The sequence below is a fragment of the Ceratotherium simum genome, chromosome 2 (assembly GCF_057802395.1).
Source record: "Ceratotherium simum simum isolate JZ-2026a chromosome 2, ASM5780239v1, whole genome shotgun sequence".
Lineage (NCBI taxonomy): Eukaryota > Metazoa > Chordata > Mammalia > Perissodactyla > Rhinocerotidae > Ceratotherium > Ceratotherium simum.
Genome location: NC_141901.1, coordinates 20,649,977 through 20,672,842, shown reverse-complemented (window position 1 = coordinate 20,672,842; position 22,866 = coordinate 20,649,977). Strand labels below are relative to the sequence as shown.

General features: G+C 36.0%; 1 protein-coding gene across 4 annotated transcripts in view; it reads right to left on the bottom strand.

Moving 5' to 3' along the window:
• Positions 1 to 22,866, bottom strand: part of HMCN1 (hemicentin 1) — a 465,592-nt gene that overhangs the window by 297,323 nt on the left and 145,403 nt on the right. For all 4 annotated transcript variants that reach the window (XM_087439017.1, XM_004424923.3, XM_087439001.1 and 1 more), the window contains exons 5-6: positions 4,119 to 4,290; positions 2,210 to 2,316 (exon numbers count right to left, since the gene is read on the bottom strand). In XM_087439017.1, the coding sequence (XP_087295143.1) occupies positions 2,210 to 2,316; positions 4,119 to 4,290 (279 nt within the window). The remainder of the gene's footprint in view (positions 1 to 2,209; positions 2,317 to 4,118; positions 4,291 to 22,866) is intronic.

Here is a 22,866-nt window from a genome sequence, read left to right as displayed (position 1 = left end):
TCTTAATTATAAGAGACTGAGCTTAGAGACTTGTCTAAACAGAGTTCCCACCACCTCATCACCTTATGATCTCACTCTTCACTCACAGACTAATCCTCAGTGCTTTTCTGTTCTAATTATCAATTAAAATGTGCTTAGTGCCCATTAAGTATCACGGAACATGGCTAACAGCAGACACTCAGTAAATGTGTATTGAATGGATGACTGAATGAGTAGGTGTGTTAGGCACAAGATAAAACAACAGACATGCAATACCCCTTTTTTAGGCAGGAGTTTTACTAGAGGAAATACCACTGGTAGCAATCCAAATCACCTGTAAAGGGGTGCAAATACTTCACAATGAGTTGCTAATAATACGGAAGAACGGCATCACTTGTACATATTTCACAATCAATAACTTAATGTCCAATGCAGAAAGCAAGAACAAATTGCTTCAGTGGACTTGCTAGCTCGAGACACTGCTGGCTTAAGTCATGCTTAAAGTGTTTGAGGAAAAAAGAGACTCAGAACTTCTTATACCCCTTCCTATTGTGGTCACAGACAGTCAGACCCAACACCAGTCATATTTTGGGCAAGTTGGTCAAAATGACTATAAGATCAAATTTGGCCACATTTACTTAGAAGATAGCAGCAGCAAAACACTTCATCATTGACAATCTAATGCACTCAATAAATACTGAGCAACCGCTATGTGCAAGGAACTGGGTGAATAAAACACGCAGATGGAACCGTTTCTGGTCCATTCAAGTTACCAGATTTTATTCCACATTGCCTTTTCACCTATACCCTTATCCCACATTATCTACCTCCAAAAACAAAATCTGTATTACAGTTTATACTTTCCCTACAAGGCTGAGAGTTCTGAGAATAAAGAACTGATATTCTAAAATTTGAATGGAGTTACAACAGAAACTTTCATTCTTTAAACTGGAAAAATTAATATAGATATTCTTTAAAAAAAACTGGCATGCAAAAATAGTGCCTCAAATTTCTATGGTCTAACACATCCATGCACTTTCACAGCGCTCGATAATTTGAATCGTGAACCCGTTAATCCCATTTTTTGTGTAGAGGAGCTGAGAGAGTAAGAGAGTAAATGACGCAACGGGATCTTCATTTGAGTTGTCCCAGAAGGCTTCTAGAGCAAGTTGTTTATTTGGGAGGTGCAAAGGATGCTTAGAGGAAGAGGGGAAGTGATACAGGAAAAGGATGCAGCCAATAAAGAATGTGCTTTTAATCCTGCTCTCACTGTGGACCACTGGAGCTTAATCCTGCAGGGGCTGAAAGCTGTTCCTGAGAGGTTTAATTCTCTGCCAGAACAGCCTTCTCCTGTTCTGGAAAAAAAACCTCTCAGACACAGAAATGCAGATACTGGAGTTGAAAATAGGCCAGAGCACAATGAATAGTCTGAGAAATATAAGCAAGTCACTCAGAAATCTACTACAGTGGGTTACATGTAATTTGCAGCAGAACTAGATCTCAGATTTATGGTATCCTAATTTCGGGCGTATGTTCTTGCCTCCATGTTGCCAAAATACAATGCTTTCTTAAAGTGAATATATGCCAGTGAATGTAATTCTAGGATACAAATCCATTTTGTGTTAAAGTAAACAACGAACATAGATCCACCAAATAACAACAGCCAACAGCACTTGAGTCTTTATTACTTTGTAACAGTACGTATGCTAAGTATTTCATTTGTATTATCTTAATTTAATTCTCAGCACAATTCTATGAAGTAAAGGACTATTATTGCATCCCTGTGCCACAGAGGAGGAAAGCAAGGCACAAAGAAGTTAGAGTCCCAAGGCAATACAGATGTTAAGCAGTGGTGTTGAGGTTCAAACCCAAACACTTCCGCACCAGACCCTATGCCCCTAACCATTATTCTCTACTGGCTCCACCTCTGATTTTTTTGGAGGCAGGAGGTGGATAATACAAATCAATCTACAAATTTGATGATAGGAAAACCATCTGAGAATTTTAAGTGTATTTTGTGGTGGCATCAATGCCTTCCATGGTCATCAAAATTAATACTCCAAATTCATGTAATCAAGACACCTCCTACAAATGCACTATGTACACTGCTTTTTAGTAAAAGCACTCTCTATGATTGCAAGAGAAGATATAAATAAACTATTGTATACGCTTTATAAAACATGCCAACATCAAAATAAAATAACAAATAGACTTTGTAAACTAACAGTACCTTCACTGTCCACATTCCAGCCTCAGGCTCTTTAACATTCACCACCTTGGCAGAGTTCTGGATATTTAATAGCTCATTCAGGCCAAATCCCTTTTTTATCAGCTTCCCTGAAAGACAGACATAAACGTAACAAGCATAATCTTTCTTTCAGCTAGGTATATTAGCTGTATTCATTTCCAGTATAAATTACCTCATGGACATTTGTACCTATAGCTCAAAACATTATTTTATTTATATCTAAAATATACTTAATTTTAGGGTTTCTGAACATTGGAACTGAAGTAACAGATTCCCATTTGCTATGCTGATTTAATCTTAAAATGAGAATAACAATTGGCAGACTGTAACCATATTTCCAAAGCCAGTCTAGATAACAATTATTACGGCTACCGAGAAGTTATGGGAAGTCACTAGAGGCATTTAGATTTAACAGATGGCAAAAACAGTAAACCAGAATAAATGTCTTTTTGGAGATAACTCAAGGTATTACTAACATGAAGCCGTGGACATATCTTTGCACAAAGTGCAAAACCTTAACCAGTTTTCCAAGAAGCGCAGGAGAAGGCTTTATTGTCACAGGAATAATTAAAGGAGGCAGTGTAAGGAAGCAGCATGATACCATCTCCCCTTGACCTGAGATTTCTCTCAAGTATCTAATAGGTGGAATTTAGAGAGGAAGAAAAGCAAATCCAGAATTAAGCCATAGTTTAGTTTTTCATTTCACTCTCGGCTCTCCAATGGACTACTTCTCCAGTTAGATAAACAAATCAAATATAAGAATCCTATGTTTGCATCAAAAGCTTCACAATCATTGTAAATGACTTTTTAAATACCAATGAGAATGCCAATGACTTTTTAAAGTAGTAGAAACATAACGCAATGGGTACAGGTACTTTTAAGTATCCAGTTAGTGAAAAACACAAGTCTTTCCTCAGCAGCATGGATGGTCTTAGAGTGGAACGCTACCTCAAGAGACAAACCCACTTATAAGGCCAAACCTCTAGAAGTCTTGAAAAATAGGTTTTGCTTGTTTTGTCAATTTAAATTTGATTGCTAGTGTGGATGTGGCCTTGGAGGACAATTTGATATGCTGTTTTCTTTTAGGTATTAGTTATTTTCCAGGACTCAAATTAAGTAAAGGAAGAAAGGCAATTACTCCCTCTATACTTATAAATATTCACAAACAGATGTAAAAAAAAACATAACACATACTAAAGCTACCATGGAAATAAAAATATTTTGCAAACATCCATAGGTAAAAAATATTTCTAAATGCAAATATTAGGAAAAATACGGTTTTTGTCTTTATTTGATTACTTTTCAATGTAAGTCTTATTGTAATATTCAATCAGCAATGGAACAAGCCAAATCTTAGGGTTAGAATATATAATCAAGTAAGGGAGCAAAGTTAATCAAAACATTATCCTAATAAGAATATAAATTTGGTTTTTAACAACTGTCTTCTGTAAAATTAAACCTTATCAAGAAGATGATATGATAAAATATGACAGTTGTTTTAAAAGTTTTTTTTTCATGTGATTCATTCAAAAATAACATAAAATATTGAATTGTGCAGAATAACTTACTGTGAAATATTTCCTCAAACTCAGATTAGGAAAATATAATTTCAGGTTCAATTTAAATATTTTGGGGGGAGTAGTTTAGCTACAATTAAGTTAATAAATCTGGTCTGTTTAAATTACTAGGAGTTTTAGCTTTTTGAATCTCATGTTAATCCAACAATACTTAACGACTAAAAAAAAATCAGTTTTATTTTTTAAACATCTTCCCTAGTCACTTTTGAATTTATTCATAAAGTTAGCATTAACTTGACATAAATAAATGTGCAAAAAATCTTTTACCTGTCATGGTTTTTGTATTTTATTATATGATGTGCAATATATCTCACCTAAAGGATCGTGAATTTCAATCATCGGAGAAGGGCCACTCAGAGACACAGTAACCTCTTTTAGGCTGGGATCAAAAGGAATTTTCCAAGTGTTTACAGCCTGTTCCAAATGATCTGTCGATAAGAGGTGAACTTTGGAGGCCTGCACTGCTTCCTCTACCCATTTTAACACCTATAAGAGAAAAAGAGAAGTGTGAGTGATATCAGAAACATTTCCAGTTTTATACCACCTCGACTTCCAGGTGCAGTAGTTGGCTTGGGTGATCACATGACTCAGGAATTTCCTGTACTGGTGTGAGGCTTATTTCCATCACAGTGAAGACAAACCTTTTCCCATAGCCAGTTATTGTAGCAGATTCAGACTAAAATGCTAGTTTAACCCATGCTCAAATTTCAAGTTTTCAATCTTGGAATAATATATTCCAAATGATATTACAGTGTCCAAAAACCAGTTAAGTGAAACATGCAGAAGTATTACAGACAGTTTTACATTTCTCAAGAGATACGATAAGAACCTATAAAAAAATATAGTATTGCCTACTGTGAGATCCCTTGTCTCTCTATTCTTTCTTTCTGGATTTCTTTCAAGATCCAATTTATAAAATATAATTAGCAAATTACCAAATCCAATTTCAATATATTAGGTATATGAATTATAATAATACAGTATATTGTAATTATATATAGTATAATATGTATTGTAGCATATTAATTATTGAAAAATTGCAATGCCGGCAAAATATTCATTTTTATGATAAAATAAATAAGTACCTACAGTAATGGGAAAAGTAAGCATATATTTTATAAAAACAGAAAAATATTTCAAGTTAGAACCAATTTAAATAGTGTATTCTTGAAAACCAGTCTTTGGGAAAAACACTAAGTATTTGGGTTATAAAAGGGTGTTGATGCCTCACCACGAACAAGGAAAACTTCTAGCTCACAAAAGTGTTCTGCAACTGCAAATATAATTCCTCATTAAACAAACAGTGCATGTCTGGAGAGGCACTGCTTAGCTGACCTTACTACAATTAATTCTAAATCATGATAATCTTTAATCCACCTCAGATCTTTCTCTGGTTCATATATCCTTCAAGACTATATCCTATTGTGAAAAATTTCCCTTGTAACTATGCGTAAAAAACTGAATACAGCCAGATATTAAGCTACAGCCAAGCTATTCAAAATAAACAAAAACACTTTCAAAAATTTCAATGGTGGTAGTCATAAATCAATTAATCAAACAACAAATACAGTGCAATAACTTCATGCTCTATAAAAAGTATGTCTTTTGTTGTCCTAAAGGATGAGGAAAGTCGCTAACATATATTATCATATAATTAACAATGAGAGGCAATTATGTTCATTCATAAAACAAATGTTTATTGTTTAAGGTACTCTTCCAGGTACTGACTAAGTATTGACAAGCATATTTTAGTCACTATTTGCTAACCTCTCTTCTTCTCTGAACTAGTATTTACTGAATTTTTTGCATGTATTATACATTACTTATTTTTTTTATAATTTTATTTATTTATTTATTTTTCCCCAAAGCCCCAGTAGATAGTTGTATGTCATAGCTGCACATTCTTCTAGTTGCTTTATGTGGGACGCAGCCTCAGCATGGCCGGAGAAGTGGTACGTCAGCGCGCGCCCGGGATCCGAACCCGGGCCGCCAGCAGAGGAGCACGCACACTTAACCACTAAGCCACGGGGCCAGCCCCACATTACTTATTTTTAATAAATCTTCTTGCCTTTCCTCCAGGGTCAAGAACCACATCTCCTTCATCTTTGCATACTCAAAACCAAGTGGCACACTCTACATATGAAAAGATGGGATACATGCTAATGTCCACGAAGTTGGTCATAATGATGATAATAATGATGTCTTCTTAAATAAAAGAACGTTATGGGAATTCATGAAACAGGGAGCCCTGTTGAAATAAGGCATGTAAAGTGCCCATGATAGTACTTGCCACATAGCAGATATTAAAAATGTTTTCTTCCCTCTCCAACTAAATTCCCTCTTCCCCTAATTGAATATTTCAACAATGGCTTCATAGGCAAAGTGAAAAATTCATGCATGAAAGTCAGATAAGATTTCCATAAAAGAAAAAGAGAGGCGAAGTCATTCCAGGTAGAAGAGAGGACCTGAGAAAATACACAGAGACCGAAGTACTCCAAATATGTTGGGAACTTGAGCGAATCCAACTGGCTACAGTTAAGTGTTCAGAAAAAGGAGAAGCAGAAGATGAGGCTGGGGCCGGCCCCGTGGCTTAGTGGCTAAGTGCGCGCACTCAGCTGCTGGCGGTCCGGGGTTCGGATCCCAGGCGCACCAACGCAGCGCTTCTCCAGCCACGCTGAGGCCGCGTCCCACATACAGCAACTAGAAGGATGTGCAACTATGACACACAACTATCTACTGGGGCTTTGGGGGAAAAATAAGTAAATAAAATTAAAAAAAAAAAAAGAAGATGAGGCTGGATGCTCAGGGGCAGACTATGTATGGTCACAAAGTCAGGCTATGACATTTGGATTTTATCCTCAAGGCCCCAGTGAAAAATTACTGAAGGGCTTCAAGCAGAGAGTAATACTTTGGAAGTGGTATTTTAAAAAGAAAAACTTGTAGTGACGAATAGATGAACTGAGCAGAAAAACCAAATCTATTATAACTACTCCATAAATCAAATGATAAATTTCTTCAAATTTGAACCTCATAAAGCACTTGGAATTTTATATACGAAATAAAGTACAGAATATCAACATAATTGTCCAAAGAAGCAGATGCTGTATTTTGAAAAATGGGTTCTGAGTGATCCATCATGCTTGAACAGAAATGTATGGATCATTCTGCTCATCAAATCTGTCCATATGGCTACAGAAATCAGACTGATTGTAACTAATATTTTACTATAAACAGAACACATATTTTAATAATCAGTGTTGAAAGTTTTATGTCTTAAACATAAAACATGGCTGCCTAACTCAAGAAAATAGAAAGGTTTGACACTGAGAGCATTTGATAAATTTGACTGATAATAAATAACTCTGAGGATAATGTCTGATGTAGAGACTAAAGAGGGCAAAGGACAAGAGAAGCCGGATAAATAGACAGAACATTTGTTTTAAGAGTAAGACACATGATGTGGTCATAAGTAATTCTCAATTGAAAAGGAGGAAAAGAATTAGAAAACAAGAATTGTATAATACCTCAAATTTAATAATGAAATGCAATAGTGTTAAGTAGAAATGGAAGTGAAATCAATATTTTTATACATCCTTCTTTAAATGTATACTATATCTCTGGGTGGCTCCTCAAATATATCTTTCCTTCAAACCCAACGTAGAGAGGTTATGATATATCACTGGAAATCTATCCTGTTGTAATAGACTATGCATGGAAGTCCTAAGCATTCTTATGAAAATGGAAGACTTTCTAATTTAGTTGCATTTTCATATGGCAAGTGTGTTCAAATGGCACAGAATAGAAGCAGGCTTTGGTTTACCCTTAATACCGTTTCCAACTCATCAACATTTATGAGGCTTTCACAAAGGGATTACTATGTATCATAATATTACTTGTTGGGAAAGATACAGCACAGACTTCTGTCAAGAGTGTCAAATCACTTTTTTACCCACTTATAAGAAAAATGAAATTGAAAACAGATGGAACCCATTTTATTCGAAAACACAGATATTACCAACATACGAATGCCAGTAGATCACGGAAAGCTACAGAATCACCATAAGTGAGGTTTCTGGCCTCTCATGTTGCCACATATAAGAAAAAACATCTTTAATTGTCCAATCATGAGAAATGTTCTCATGAGATTGGAAATGATCTTCAATTATAACCACAAATGGAATAGAACTAGAATAATGTGTGATTCTTTGGTTGGTGCATTTTTACTAACATAAAAATTGTTTCAAACCACTAGGGAACCATTAATTGTACATTAAAAGTTTTAATGTAAAAACGGTTCTTTAATGATTTGTAGCAGTTTAGATCTAAAAGAGCCTTTGAGACCACTGAATCCAGCTCCTTTATTTTGTAGATGAAGAAACTGATATTTGAAAGAGTTCTTGTACCTTTTAAACACCTAACCAGACTGATTCTGGTTGAATAGTTATTTTTTATATAAGCCTCTGTGTTCCTGAAGACATTCTCTTAGCTTAAATATTTTGCATTCTGTGTAATAATCAATACTTAAAAAATAAGTTCATATGTCTATTCCACTCTGGAATGAGATGCAAATATTGTTTCAAAACACAAAACCAGCATACATTATTATGTATTATGAAATACAACAGTGTTAAGTAGAAATAGAAGTGAAGGCAATCTTTGCATACACCTTCAAGAACAGAACATGAAGACAGCTTTGGAAAGATGTTTTGTTTTCTTTCTTTTTAATTGATATATAATTGACATATAACATTATATTAGTTTCAGGTGCACAACATAATGATTCGATATTTGTATATATTGCAAAATGATCACCACAATAAGTCTAGTTAACATCTATCGCCAATCTATTGCCACATATAGTTACAACTTTTTTCTCTTGTGATGAGAACTTTTAAGATCTACTCTCTTAGCAACTTGCAAATATACAATACAGTTTTATTAACTATAGCTACCATGTTGTACATTACATCCCCAGCACTTACTTATTTTATAACTAGAAATTTGTACCTTTTGAACCCCTTCACCCATTTCACCTATCCTTCCACCCTCCACCTCTGGCAACCACCAATCTGTTCTCTGTATCTATGAGTTCAGTTTTTGTTTTTGTTTTAGTTTCAGATTCCACATATAAGTGAAATCATACGGCATTTGTCTTTCTCTATCTGATTTATTTCACTTAACGTAATGCCATCAAGGTCCATCCATGTCGTCACAAATGGCAAGGTTTCCTTCTTTTTTATGGTTGAATAATATTCCTCTGTGTGTGTGTGTGTGTGTGTGTGTGTGTGTGTACACCACATCTTCTTTATCCATTCATCTGTTGATGGGCACTTAGGTTGTTTCCATGTCTTAGCTATTGTAAATAATGCTGCAATGAGCAAAGGGAGTGCATAGATCTTTTTGAATTAGTGTTTTTGTTTTCTTCAGATAAATATCCAAAAGTGGAATTGCTGGATTATATGGTAGTTCTATTCTTAATTTGGGGGGGTATCGCCACACTGTTTTTCACAGTGGCTGCACCAATTTACATTCCCACCAAGAGTGCACAAGCATTCCCTTTTCTCCACACCCTCACCAAATATTTGAGTTAAACCATTTTTGAAGTCTCCTTTGAAAATTCAAAAATCCACAGGAGAGGATAACGTATAATTAATGATGTTGAGCACCTCTTCATGTACCTGTTGGCGATCTGTATGTCTTCTTTGGAAAAATGTCTATTCAGATCCTCTGTCCATTTTTTAATCAATTTTTCGTTTTTGTGCTATTGAGTCATAGCAGCTCTTTATTTTGGATATTAACCCCTTATAAGATATATGATTTGCAAATATTTTCTCCCATTCGGTAGGCTGCCTTTTCATTTTGTTGATGGTTTCCTTCGCAGTGCAAAAGCTTTTTAGTTTTATGCAGTCCCACTTGTTTATTACTGCTTTTGTTGCCTTTGCTTTGGTGTCAAACCCAAAAAATCATCACCAAGAGAGCTGTCAAGGAGCTTATTGTCTATGTTTTCTTCTAGGAGTTTTATGGTTTCAGGTCTTACATCCAAGTCTCTAACCCATTTTGAGTTAGTTTTTGTTTATGGTATAAGAAGTGGTCCATTTTCATTTTTTCGCATGTGGCTGTCCAGTTTTTCCAACACCATTTATTGGAGAGACTGTCCTTTCCCTAATGCATATTCTTGGCTCCTTTCTCGTAAATTAACTGACCATATATGTGTGGGTTTATTTCTGAGATCTCTATTCTGTCCCATTGATCTATGTGTCTGTTTTTATTCCAATACCATACTATTTTGATTACTATAGCTTTGTAATATAGTTTGAAATCAGGGAGCATAACACTCCAGATTTGTTCTTCTTCCTCAAGACTGATTTGGCTATTTGGGGTCTTTTGTGGGTCAATACAAATTTTGTGATTGTTTGTCCTGTTTCTGTGAAAAATGCCATCGGAATTTTGATAGGGATTGCATTGAATCTGTAGATTGCTTTTGGTAGTATGGACATTTTAACAATATGTATTATTTCTTCCAATCCATGAACAGGGAATATCTTTCCACTTATTTGTAATTTCTTTCATCAATGTCTTATAGTTTTAAGTGTACAGGTCTTTCACCTCCTTGGTTAAATTTATTCCTAGGTATTTTATTCTTTTTGATGCAACTTGGAAGGACTTTTTTTAATGTAATGAATTACATTCAAATGAATTTCCCCAGAACATCCTTTGTCCTTTTGGTGGGAAAATGGAAATATGGTATGGTGTTAGATGTAATTTGTAATTATGCATACATTTGTATTTTTGTTGTTGTTTATCATCCGTCTTCCCTACTAAACTGTAAATAACATGAGAGAGAGCAGAGACCATGGCTAATATGTTCATTACTGTACAGCATCCCCTGAACCTAATATACGGCATGGCATATAGTAAATTCCAAATAAATACGTGTGAGAAAGATGGAAAAGGGAGGTAGAGAGGAAGGGAGAAATTGCATGTCAGATCTTTACCCTCAGAGTTAAGAGTTGCAAAAAGGTAGCATTTGGGCCCTGTGTTCATTTGTGACAAGCCCTCTCTCAGCACTGAATTTTCAACATTGAAGCTGAATAGGGTACAAACTTGCATGTGTGGTCTTAAATGTGAGCATCAGGCTCTATTTAGTTTTTATCTGTTTATTTGGTTAATTAGCTTGGGATTTAAAAATGCAATGGAGAAATCTCTAGAATTGTCATTTTTTTTTTGAAATGCCAAAATGTACGCTTCTCAGCAGCACTGGATGCAGTTGTTCAAGCTCAGTAATGGTAGAAAGCTGCTCAGAAAATGGATGCAATGAGGCAAGAGCAGTGTTAAAGGCCAGGTGAGGTGTAAATGCACCCACCTAATAATCAGGGCCCACTCTGAAAAAAATTCGTATAATATTACGACTAATAACAGCAAGCACTTTTATAGTGTTTATTACATGCCACACAGTTTGAAGAGCTTTACAATGATCTTCACAACAGCGAAAATTTGACATGGATATAATTATCTCTGCTTTATAGATGAAAAAACCTGAGGCACAGATCCCAAGGTTCATAAGTCACCCAACTAGTAAGAAGGCAGGGCTGGCCTTTTGATCTCAAGAATCTTGTCTATTTTCTGAATTATCATAAGGAAAAATGCTGTTTTCAAGAGTGAATCAGAAGTAATAGCTAGTGAAAAACAAAAATCAATGCAGGTATTTTTAAAGAGAAATAGCATACAAGAGTGACTGGAATAGCTGTCTATTTTTTTCTACTCCTCAGTACTGCATAGAGCCCACAATTCAGAATTTGCTTAGAAGTTACTAAGTATTTATTGAGCATCTACTGAATATAAAGGATAATGCAGCATATTATAGAGAATACCAAAGAAATAGAAACACATTTTCTGCCTTATAAGACATGACAATCTAGTTGGAGAAATAGGACAAACAGATATTAAAAAAACAAATTAACTAGCTCTTACCTTCCAGCAACAAAGCAGCAGGATCAGAATACAAAAGCTCCATTTACAGTCCTAAACTGTGATGCATTTTTCTACTCAAAAAGGTTTAATGATTCCCACTGATATCCAGGATAAAGCCCAAGCTAGGAGTACACTATGGGCTGGCAATGTGGGCAGTCCACTGGATGCAGGCAATAAAGGGGTGCATCGTCCGTAGAGAATTTAAAAATCATAATAAAACTGACTAAAAGTTGGTCTGCTTTTTAATGTCATCATGCCCTAACAATGCTAAACAATGTCAGTCAAGGATTCCTCCTTGATAAGAACCTTTTGTTGGTCTAAGTTCTAAACAACTGCTCTGATTACTGCTGCGTATTAATAATACATTGGGGCCAGCCTGGCGGCGTAGCGGTTACGTTCCTGCGCTCTGCTTCCGCGGCCCAGGGTTGGCTGGTTTGGATCCTAGGTGTAGACCTACACACCACTTATCAAGCCATGCTGAGACAGTGTCCCACATAGAGCAACTAGAAGGATGTACAACTATGACATACAACTATCTACTTGGGCTTTGTGGAGAATAAAAAAAAGGAAAAAAGGAAGAAGATTGTCAACAGATGTTAGCACAGGGCCACTCTTCCTCAAAAGAAAAAAAAAAGAATGTTTAAAAAATAATAATAATAATACATGTAAGCTGCAAATTAGCACATTTTATTACTTTCCCTTTATAAAACATTGTATTCTACATAGACATTAATTCAGAGAACTCCCAGGAACACATCAGGCGCGTGGTCATACAAACACTGCTACTTACTTTCATTTCAAGAGTAAGTATGTAGTACTGTGATCCTACAAATTCCTGTGTTTAGACAGTAAATTCAAGCTAAACCTCAATAGCTGAGGAGTTACATGATATGACTTACGTGTTAAAAGGATCACTCTAGCCTCTGTGTTGAAATTAGACTGTAGGAGGTGCAAGGTCAGAAGCAAGGAGACCAGATATGAAGCCACTGCAGTAATCCAGGTGGGAGATGACGGCGACCCAACCAGGGTTACAGCAGTGGGGCAGTGAGAAGTGGACAGTTCTGGATGTTTATTGTAGTCACACTTGACAGAGTTTACTGAAGACTGGATGTGGGGGTCTGAGGATGATACCTCAGTTGCCATTTACTGAGACTGAGAAGACTGCAGAAAGAGTTGATTTAGAGGGGTGGCGGAAAGAGGACAAGAATGTAGGCTCTCAGCTTGGGCGTGCTAAATTTGAGACACCTATTAGACATCCAGGTGAAACGATGGAGGAGGCAGACAGCTATATGGATCTGGAGATCAGTTAAGAGGTCCAGATTGGAGATATAATGGAGTTTAAAGTCATAAAGCTTCCCTTGCATCCTCATCCCACCAAGAACTTACATGAAGGGGAAAACACACCATCCTGTGAAAATAAACTTAGCCAATACATAATGGCTCAGGGCTGGCCCCGTGGCTTAGCGGTTAAGTGCGCGCGCTCCGCTGCTGGCGGCCCGGGGTTCAGATCCCGGGCGTGCACCGACGCACCGCTTCTCCGGCCATGCTGAGGCCGTGTCCCACATACAGCAACTAGAAGGATGTGCAGCTATGACATACAACTATCTACTGAGGCTTTGGGGGACAAAATAAAATAAAGTTAAATTAAAAAAAAAAAAAAGAAAGAAACTCTGTGCTGTCCAGTAGGTAGCTGCTAGCCACATGTGGCTCTTTGAAAAAAAAAAAAAATACACAATGGCTCAGAATAGAGCCTTGGAACAAGCCCCTTGTTCTGATTCCAGGTAACCTTCAGATGATGATTTGCCCCCCACTCCTTGTTTGTGTGCCTGGAGAAAGCGAACGCACGTGTCATGCTGATGTGAGTGTTCTAGACTTAACGGCAATTAAATTTTTCATCCTAGATGAATGAGCTGGCATTCTGAATTTATACAACACTGCTGTGAGTTTGGATAATGAAAGTCTATTCCTGAGGATGGGTCTACCCTTAGAGTGCTGACAAACCCAGTTTCCTAGTTTGCAAATCTTAGTAAATCCACCAAAGAAATGTCACACTTTGAGGTCTCTTGAGAAGGTCTTCGCTGGATACTATACATTTGTATTACTCTTTGTGTAGCATATGCCCACTTTATTTGGAAAATTCTATAGTGAGCTCTTCTAACAGTAAGTGCTCTTAAACAAGTGTGGTTGGTGATTCATTGTACAGACTATAAATGTTTGTGCTGAAAGTATGCAAAATAAGAAATAATTTATGTGTTATAAGGTTTTTTCAAAAAAAGACTTTCTGGCAGAACTAAAATTTTACACAGTTCATATAGAGAATCTGAGTTGGGGGGAGGAGTTAGAAATTGGAAGCGCATTAGAAAACGTGGGTTCTGTAGTGGGAATGGGGACACTACAGAAGATTGATGACAAAAATGACCCTCAACTTCAACTCTATGAACACCTAAAACTTGTGTAAAACTACCACACCTTCAACATGATGAAAGTTCTCTAATATGCAACAGCTGAAAAAATAAAAGCACACTTTAGACATTTTTGAAGGGTAAAATCATTCCTGCAGACTATTCTAAAGTGTCAAAGTATATTTCCTTAATTTATCTTCATAAAATTCTCGTGTCACAACTTCAATATGTTACAAATGATTGAGGAAATGCAGCTTGCTAGAAAATATGCATTAGTTAAAATAATGAAAATATAAAAGATTGACTCAAACACTAGATCCTCAGACCTTATTCATCTTACAACTGAAAGTTTTTACCCTTTTACCAACCTCTCCCTATTGACCAACCTCTCCCTATTGACCAACCTCTCCCTATTTTCCTCACCCCTCAGCCCCTGGCAACCACTTTTCTACTCTCTGTTTCTCTGAGGTTGACTTGTTTTTTTAGATTCCACATATAAGTGATATCACGTTGATAACAATGTATTGTATAATTGAAATTTGCTAAGAGAATAGAACTTAAATGTTCTCATCATAACATAATAATAAAGAGATAAATATGTGAGGTGATAGATATGAAAATTAACTAGATGGGGGAATCCTTTCACAATGTATATGTATATCAAATCACCACTATGTACATTTTAAATATCATACAATTTTATTTGTCAATTATACCCCAATAAAGCTGAAAAAATAAAAACAACATATTGACTTTTTCATTCATGTCTCCCATTGAATCCTCTTTTGTTTGCTTGGGTTTTTTTGTTTATTTGTTTCACTTTTTTTTCCTCTACTAAATACCTGTCTATTTTAGAATGGAAAAATCTCAGTGAATTCAATTGTTCCATTAAAACTCTGCCTAGTTATAAAAGGAAAAGAAACTGAAAAATACATAAGTACATAAATACATTCATTTACACACATACATCTGTACACACATATATACACACATGTATGCATACATACAGACTACTTATGGTCTCACTTCTGGCTACAGTGTAAGGAGGAAAAAGTCCAAACTTTACTCATGCTCTTTATGAGTAAGAAAAGCAACCCCCAGCTAAGGAGGTACTTGAGGACTATTAAAGTTAGCTTTTTTTAGTTGAATATATATGCGGAATTAGAAATGTATGTAGGAATAGTACGTGGGAGGAAGATTCATAGTTTGGCCAGATTCTCAAAGGGAGATAGGAGGGGAATTTTAGAAAACAACTTTACAGATGTGCCATCCCTTCTATCAAACAGTCTTTCACATTACTAAACAAAATACTTTTTTAAAAGTATCTGAACATCTTACTTAAAATAGATAAATTAGAGCATGAAATAATTCACACTGCAAAGGAATTCTGAATTTCACAAGTGGGCTACAGGCTCTTTTCAAGTGTTTGTTTATAGCCATTAAATAAATAAGAGACTATGAGCTAAAGTATCCCCAAGTACTAAAACAAATTTTAAGTTATAATCACAAAGGAAAGTAGGTATTTATGTGTCCTGGTCTACCCCCTACTCCATTTTACTGGACCCACCCCCACTTTACTGGAAAGAAGCTAAAATATAAGACTGGTTTATACGCGACATGCAAAAATCCTATTAGTCCCATACAGCATACACCTAATAAAAATTAGCAATATCTCTCCCAAAAGATCTCAAAATATAAACTTCATTCCCAAGAAGAATTTACTAGGATCTAAGGTCTGGTTCTTAAGTTTGGGAACCTAATTTCAACTGAGATTAGATCAATTTGGGGTAGAGAACTTATTTCTTTAGTGCAGAGACACACATATTGAACCCAAAAAACTGGTAACGTTAAGTCATATATGCAACAAGGAGAAGGATCAGAACACATGGCCACATGACTTCTCCGCTGGCTTCCAGAAGCAGACTTATTCTGGAATCCAAATCATAATCCTGGTTGTTTTGATGGCTACCATTTAATCGCACTTACTTGCTAAGCCCTGTGCTAAGAACTTTACAAATTTTACCTCATTTAATTTTTTTCTATGTCCTGTGAGTATTTGTATTTACATTTACAGTAAGTAACACATTATTAGTAAGTATAAGATTGCAAAAATAGCATCGGACTCCAAATCTCATGCTCTTAACCACTGTAACATTATAATACAGGATGAAGTTCTTTGGGTGCCCGTTACTTCTCATTTCTACCTTTGAAAGAAATCTTAGATTCCAAGTGGCCCAGGGAAAGAAAAAAGAGAGAGAGAAGAAAGAGAAAGGAAAAGAGAGACAGGGAGAGAGTGAGAGAGAGGGAGAGGGAATCGGGGGTGGGGAGAATAAGGAAGGTAGAGACAGAGGGAAAGGGGAGGGAGGGAAGAAGAGAGAGAGAGAAAATAAATAAACTAAATTTTGAGCTTCTAAGGACCTAGGTAAAAATGATTCAACAGATTTCAAGCACTATTTTGATTATATGCAATTTTCAAATTATGTCCTGGTTTAAGAAGTACCCTCCACTTAAAATGCAAATCCATTGTACTGTCATGTGCTTGTTGAGTTTGGCAACAAGACAGAGGAAGTACTTTAGATACATTAAACACCTAACAGCATTTGGTTGATTAATCTCACAACATAAGTGCTCTTATCAATGAGATGGGAAAATCGAAGTCTATAGACTACAATTCTTTTCTTCGCTAATCAGAGCCATCTTGGACCAAGCAGACCCCAACTCAGCTGGCTGAGGCTCCCTCACTTTTAGACAGAACTTGAGTGGGCACTGCAAACATTTTCCTCAGTGACTTAACTTTCTCTATGCTTCCATGTTGATTTGCACTCATTCTAATTGACACGTTATTTAGATACTTTAACATTCAGTCAAGTTACAGGCAAGTTTCACTGACCTCTAGGCCACTAAAAGGAGCCTTCTGTATATCTCTGCTCTGATTATGTGTTGATATTAAACTGAAGTTTTCAAGATCTCATCATATTTTCCATATTTCCAAATAGCCTCCTAACAACTAATAACATACTCAAAAACAAGAAGCTTTAGGAAGTATATATTCACATGTTGTACAATAGAGTTTTAAGTGCATTCAACGAGGAGAGAAACCAGAGGATTTTAAAGATTCAATTATTTCAGAGATTCCACAAGGCATAACAATGCCTATTGCAGGCAGTCAAGAAGAGAGGTCATCGATGTGGACTAAAATTACAGGGAAACACTTTATAGAAGTGGTAAAACATCAACATTATACACCTTCTAAAATCTGGCACCATGCACAAAAACCTCAGTAACACTAACTAACTCTTTCCAGATTCCCTCTAATCTTTAGTAAGGACACTTTGATTCATATAATGGCCTGGATTTTACTGGTAACGTTAGCAATAATATAGGTGAATATTCAGCACTTGCCAAACATCTCCGGTCTCGCTTTTAAATGACAGTAAAACTTTACTAACTCCCATAACTAAATCATCACTCCAGAGATGGTCGTTGGAAACAACTGAGTAAATCTTAGGAGGTCCGAAGGGAAAAGAGAAAAGTAAAGGAAGAATCCAAATTTGGGAAGTAAATGAAAGCAAGGATTAAGTCAGAGAAAGTCAGACCCACCAGCATACCAACAGGTAATCTAGATGTCTGAAAAAGAGCAGATTGCAAAGTAAAGGCAATACAGAGACGGGAGGACATTTCAACATTGGGAAGGAGAGGAAAAAAAAGGAAAATGCATCCAACTCAAAGTCTACTAGGGTCTTTGGAGTAAATACTGTTTATATTTATTTTAAATGTAATTATCACAGTTTATTAACAACTGAAGAAAGAATGAAAATGATTTATGGCTTGAAAAGGGATTTTATATTAAGTCAGTACACATTTAAGTACAGTCATTTTACCAAATAGTGGGTTCTGTACTAGATACACACGGGTGAAAAGGTATGTTCCCTCCCTATAATAGTTTACAAGGCCAGATTCAAACAACTTGAATACACGCACATTTAGCATTTGCTATCATAAACAAAGATAACATATCCTCTCTGTTTCACCTCTAGTAAATTCATTTTTTTGAGCAGGGGGACAGCTCTGGGTCTCTGACTGAAGAGCAATGGAGAGATGCCTCAGCAAAAGATAATAGAACATAAATGTTCCCCCAAATACCTCTTATTCAGGGACAGACCTGGGTTCTGTGGGCCTAAACCTTATACAATTTGGGGGTCATCTTTAATAAAAAGAATACAAAATCACAACTATAAAAGTAGGTACAAAAATAGTTACCTGCAATAAGAAAATAATTTACATACATTTCAAATTATTAAAAGTTAACAAATACTGTAAATCCCACAAAATCTAGAAATTGATAACAATTTTGTTATTATTCACTGACAAGAGTCTATGATATGTTTTTCCCCCTGCACTTTCGGCTGCATACTTTTGAATGTATTTCCATGAAAAAAAATTGTAATATTTTCTACAGAGAAAATAGAAAGATAACTAGTCTTTCCTTTGATATCATGTATCAAAAAACATTTTTTTACTCTTATCTGGGATGCTTTAAAACTTTCAACTTCATACACTGACATAGTGTTGTTAGAGCTATGGATCTAAAAAAAAAATAGCCAAGTTCACTCCTTTCTCACTGGACACAAGAGCACATGTGTCAGAGAGGAAGTTGAAGAAGATAGGAGTCTTAACCAATCACAGTTTAAATATCTTACTTTTATAAATTTCCCCTCTCAATTTTTAACTCTGTGAACACATTTCAGCTCACTTCCCAGAGCCCTGGAAGGGTTCACACAAAAGAAAGTCCCCGAGACTCAAGTTTCGTTACCTTCACTGTAATCCTGCCTCCACTCCCATTCTTTTGAGAATGCATTAATTGCAACTTGCTCACTTATTACCCCAATCAAATGCCAACCATCAATGGCAGATTTTTTTTTTGGCTGCTTGAAGACCGGTCAATAGTGGGTTTCATGATCTCCCTTGCTTGGTAGGAGCCAGCGATGCAATTACATCACATTCTTGGACTGATTATTGAGTAAATGACCAGGGACCATTTTAAGTGATTGCCTTTAGGTTCTACCAAATCTCTAAAACGAACTAAGCTAGCGATGGAGGACTCTCCAGAGTGAGGCACTGCGGACCCCTTGCCATTGGAATACTTGTTTTCAAGTTCCCTTCCTAGACTGAGATCTAGGGCTTGTTTTTTGGACACAAAATCTACAAAAGTAAGCAGCGATAGCAGGGGCAGGGCTCACGGAGACCTTGACCACCTGTCAGGGCCCCCACAAGCTAGGACTCGTCTCCCCTGTGGTATGTGGTAGTCCTGTTGAAACATCTGTCTTTTTGGTTAAAAATAAATTTTATATTTTAATTGGCATTGTTACTTTTGCTTTCAGCAAATTTCCCAGCCTCCAATCCTCTTCAGACCACAAACAGGGTCCAATCTCCTGACTCTGGGAGTAACAGAGTGAACAATTTAGCCCTTTCTCCTCCCCGTGAGAGGTAAAGGGACTCACCTTAGTGACTCCATTGTCCCAGATTACGATGGAGCAGCATCACTGCTCACAAGTGGTTTTGCGTTGTCTCTCATTTGGACTTGACTATTTTTAAGCAGCTCAGCCTCCTCCATGTCCTGTTCTTTGTATTACACCCATTGATGGAAGTCCCCTATGATGGAGGGCCAGCACCCTCCAGCTTCACTGGCTATGACTGGGTGTGGGATAAACATGAAATAAAGTGACAGACAGAAGACTCTTCTCTAGATTCCAATTCAGTTTTGCCATTAATAATACTATTATAAGCCCTAGTGAACAACGTCTGTTTATTTTTCCCATTTTATAGAATTAACTGGAGGAGTAGGTGGGATGGGTGAAGGAGTATTCTCTTGCAATCTTCAATAGCTATAAAGAGAAAAAGTGAATGTATATAAAATGGGGACCTTATCTTTTAAAAGTCAGGCAGAAAATAGGAGAGGGATCTCATGCCATAGAGAGTCATCAAGGGGTAAAGAATAGATACACTGTACTATTTGGGGTGCTCATAGTCTAGTGGAGAAAACAAACATGTAAACAAACAATTACAGGACTCTAAGAGGTGCAATAATAAAAGTATATGTCAGGTACGACGGCACAGGAGAAGGTTAACTCTGACTTTATCTGGAAAGGTGGCCATGCAACCTTGAGACATGTTTTGAAGGATGAGCAGGAGTCAAATGGACAAGCAGAGGAAGAGCATTTGGGACAGAAGGAATAAAAAGTTCAAAAGCATGGAGGAAAGATACAACATGGCATATCCGAAAGGCACAAGTGTCATGGCTGGTGTGCATACTAGTGGTAAGAGATAAGGGTGGGAAGGGCTTGGAAGAACATGCAAGTCCTCACATGTCATGCTAGATGCCAGATCTTACCATGAGGGTCTGTGGAAGTCACGGAAGGAGGTTAGAAACAGAGTATCACAATTGCGTTTATATTTAAGACAAATCACACTGGCAGAACATGGAGGATGGATTGACAGGGTCAGCAAACACTTGAAGCAGCGGGATCAGCAACGTGGCAGTTAAAACAGACTAGGCAAAAATAACGACGAATCAGTGATAGCAGGATGGAAGAAGAGGAAATAGATGCCAAAGATATCTCAGATCCAATGTTACACAGGTGGCAATTTAATGTGAGACATGAAAAAGAAGGAAAGTCTGGAATGACTCTAAGATTTCTGGCTAGAGAAACTAGAATGATGATGCTGTTTGACCAGAAATACAAAAGAAAACTAAGATTCAAGAGTCATCACAGTTGAAGGCAAATGCTTCAACTACTAAGAGGAAAAGGGAAAACTAAAAGAACCTGAAAGTATATTTGAAATTTGCTACAAAGACAAAATGTTATACCAATTATAAATGACTATACTTTTCATAAAGAATGAGAAAAAACTCTTAAGTTATAGTGTACCTATAAATTCAAACAGTAGGTAAGCTCATTAGTTTTGGATTCCTACACTACAACAGAATGACTACAAAACTGTTCTGTTCATGGCCATTAAACTGATTAATATATTGGAACAATTAAAAGAATCCTGGTTTCTCTATCAATTGTATAACACCAAGATTCAATTTGAACAAAAGTTTTGAGGGATCAGTTCTAAGGATCCTGCTGTTTCTATATCTAACATAAATTAGATAAACTAGTTCATATTACATTTTTATTTTTAAATTTTACAGAAAAACTTTTTCTTATCATAACAGTAATATATGCTACGTAAAACAATTGGAAAAGAGACAATCATACAAGAAGAAAATAAATAACACCCACTATTATACTACTTGCAAATAATCACTCAATATTTTGGTATTTGTTTCCATATTTGGCATTTGTGTATGTGTGCTTACACACAGACTTATTTACATAATTAGGATTATACTATACATATAGTTTTATAGCCTTCTTATTTCAATACATATTTATGAACACTTCCTATGTACTCACGCATCTAGTAGGCATTTGGGAATAGAAAAGAAATTAGACAGAGTTTATGGCCTACAGCAGATTTTTTAATTATTAAGTGAGATTATAAGATATTTAAGGTTGGAGTTAAGAGACAAACTAAATGCAGCAATTTATGGGTAATGAACGAATCAGGGTCCACCCTACCAAGGAAAGAGGCAAATCCAAAGACTAGATATTCTTTACCCAGTGATGATGTAAGAAAGGTCTTACATACGCTCAATCAGTAAGAAGTTCTTAACATAGAATCCACCACGGACTGGTTGAACTCAGCACTTTGAGTTTGCAGACCACAAAATTAACAGTTGGACATTGATCATGGTTTCATAAAACTACTGCACTGATCCTTTGGTTATTTTCTAAGGCCTTGTTTTGTAAATGGAACATTGAGACAGACAGAAAGAGTACACCTTTCTCATTTCCAAGCCATAATTAATTTTTAGGGTAATCAGCCACACAATCTGTATAAACCTCTGAAGTTAAATATACTGAAGTCAGTATCTTTGATTTTAGAGAAATTAAAAAATATAGCTTTATGATTCAGTAAGAAACCAAATGTGTTGATCTGAAAATCAGTAGGAAAGAACATTGGAAAGAAAAATGACTACAGTGTTTCTCTCAGCAATCACAGGGTACAAAAATGGAATTATAGGGTAATTATCTAACATTTTAAGCACACATAATATCTTGGAACATATGAAAAATCAATGAGAAATATTAATTCATCAAGATTTAATGTACAGATTTCAATGGCTTTCACTTGCAACATATATTCATAATAATAATAGCATCAGTGGGGTTCAATATTTCATTTTTAACTTTATCTACCCAGTTAATAATGCTAGTATTAATAAGAGATATTTGTAAACAAAAAATAATAAATGATATTAATCCAAAGAGATAATCAACAAAATGTTAATTAAGTTGTCCCCTACTCTCAGGAATTAGCAATAACTAATTCTTGACTCAGAAGTTAGGAGAACCAAATAGATAACTCTGGAGACTATATGAAATGGTCAGTAAATTTCCACAAAGACAAAAATAATTATAGTTAAATGTTACAAGAAAGATATCACCGAAACAGCCTAAAATACAGTGTTTATTAGTCATATAGATATTGAACTATAGACAGGCAAATATTCAAAATGAGTAATGGTAATAGCTTCAGTAATTACTTTTATGTGAATCCTTATAACTCAACCTAAAGT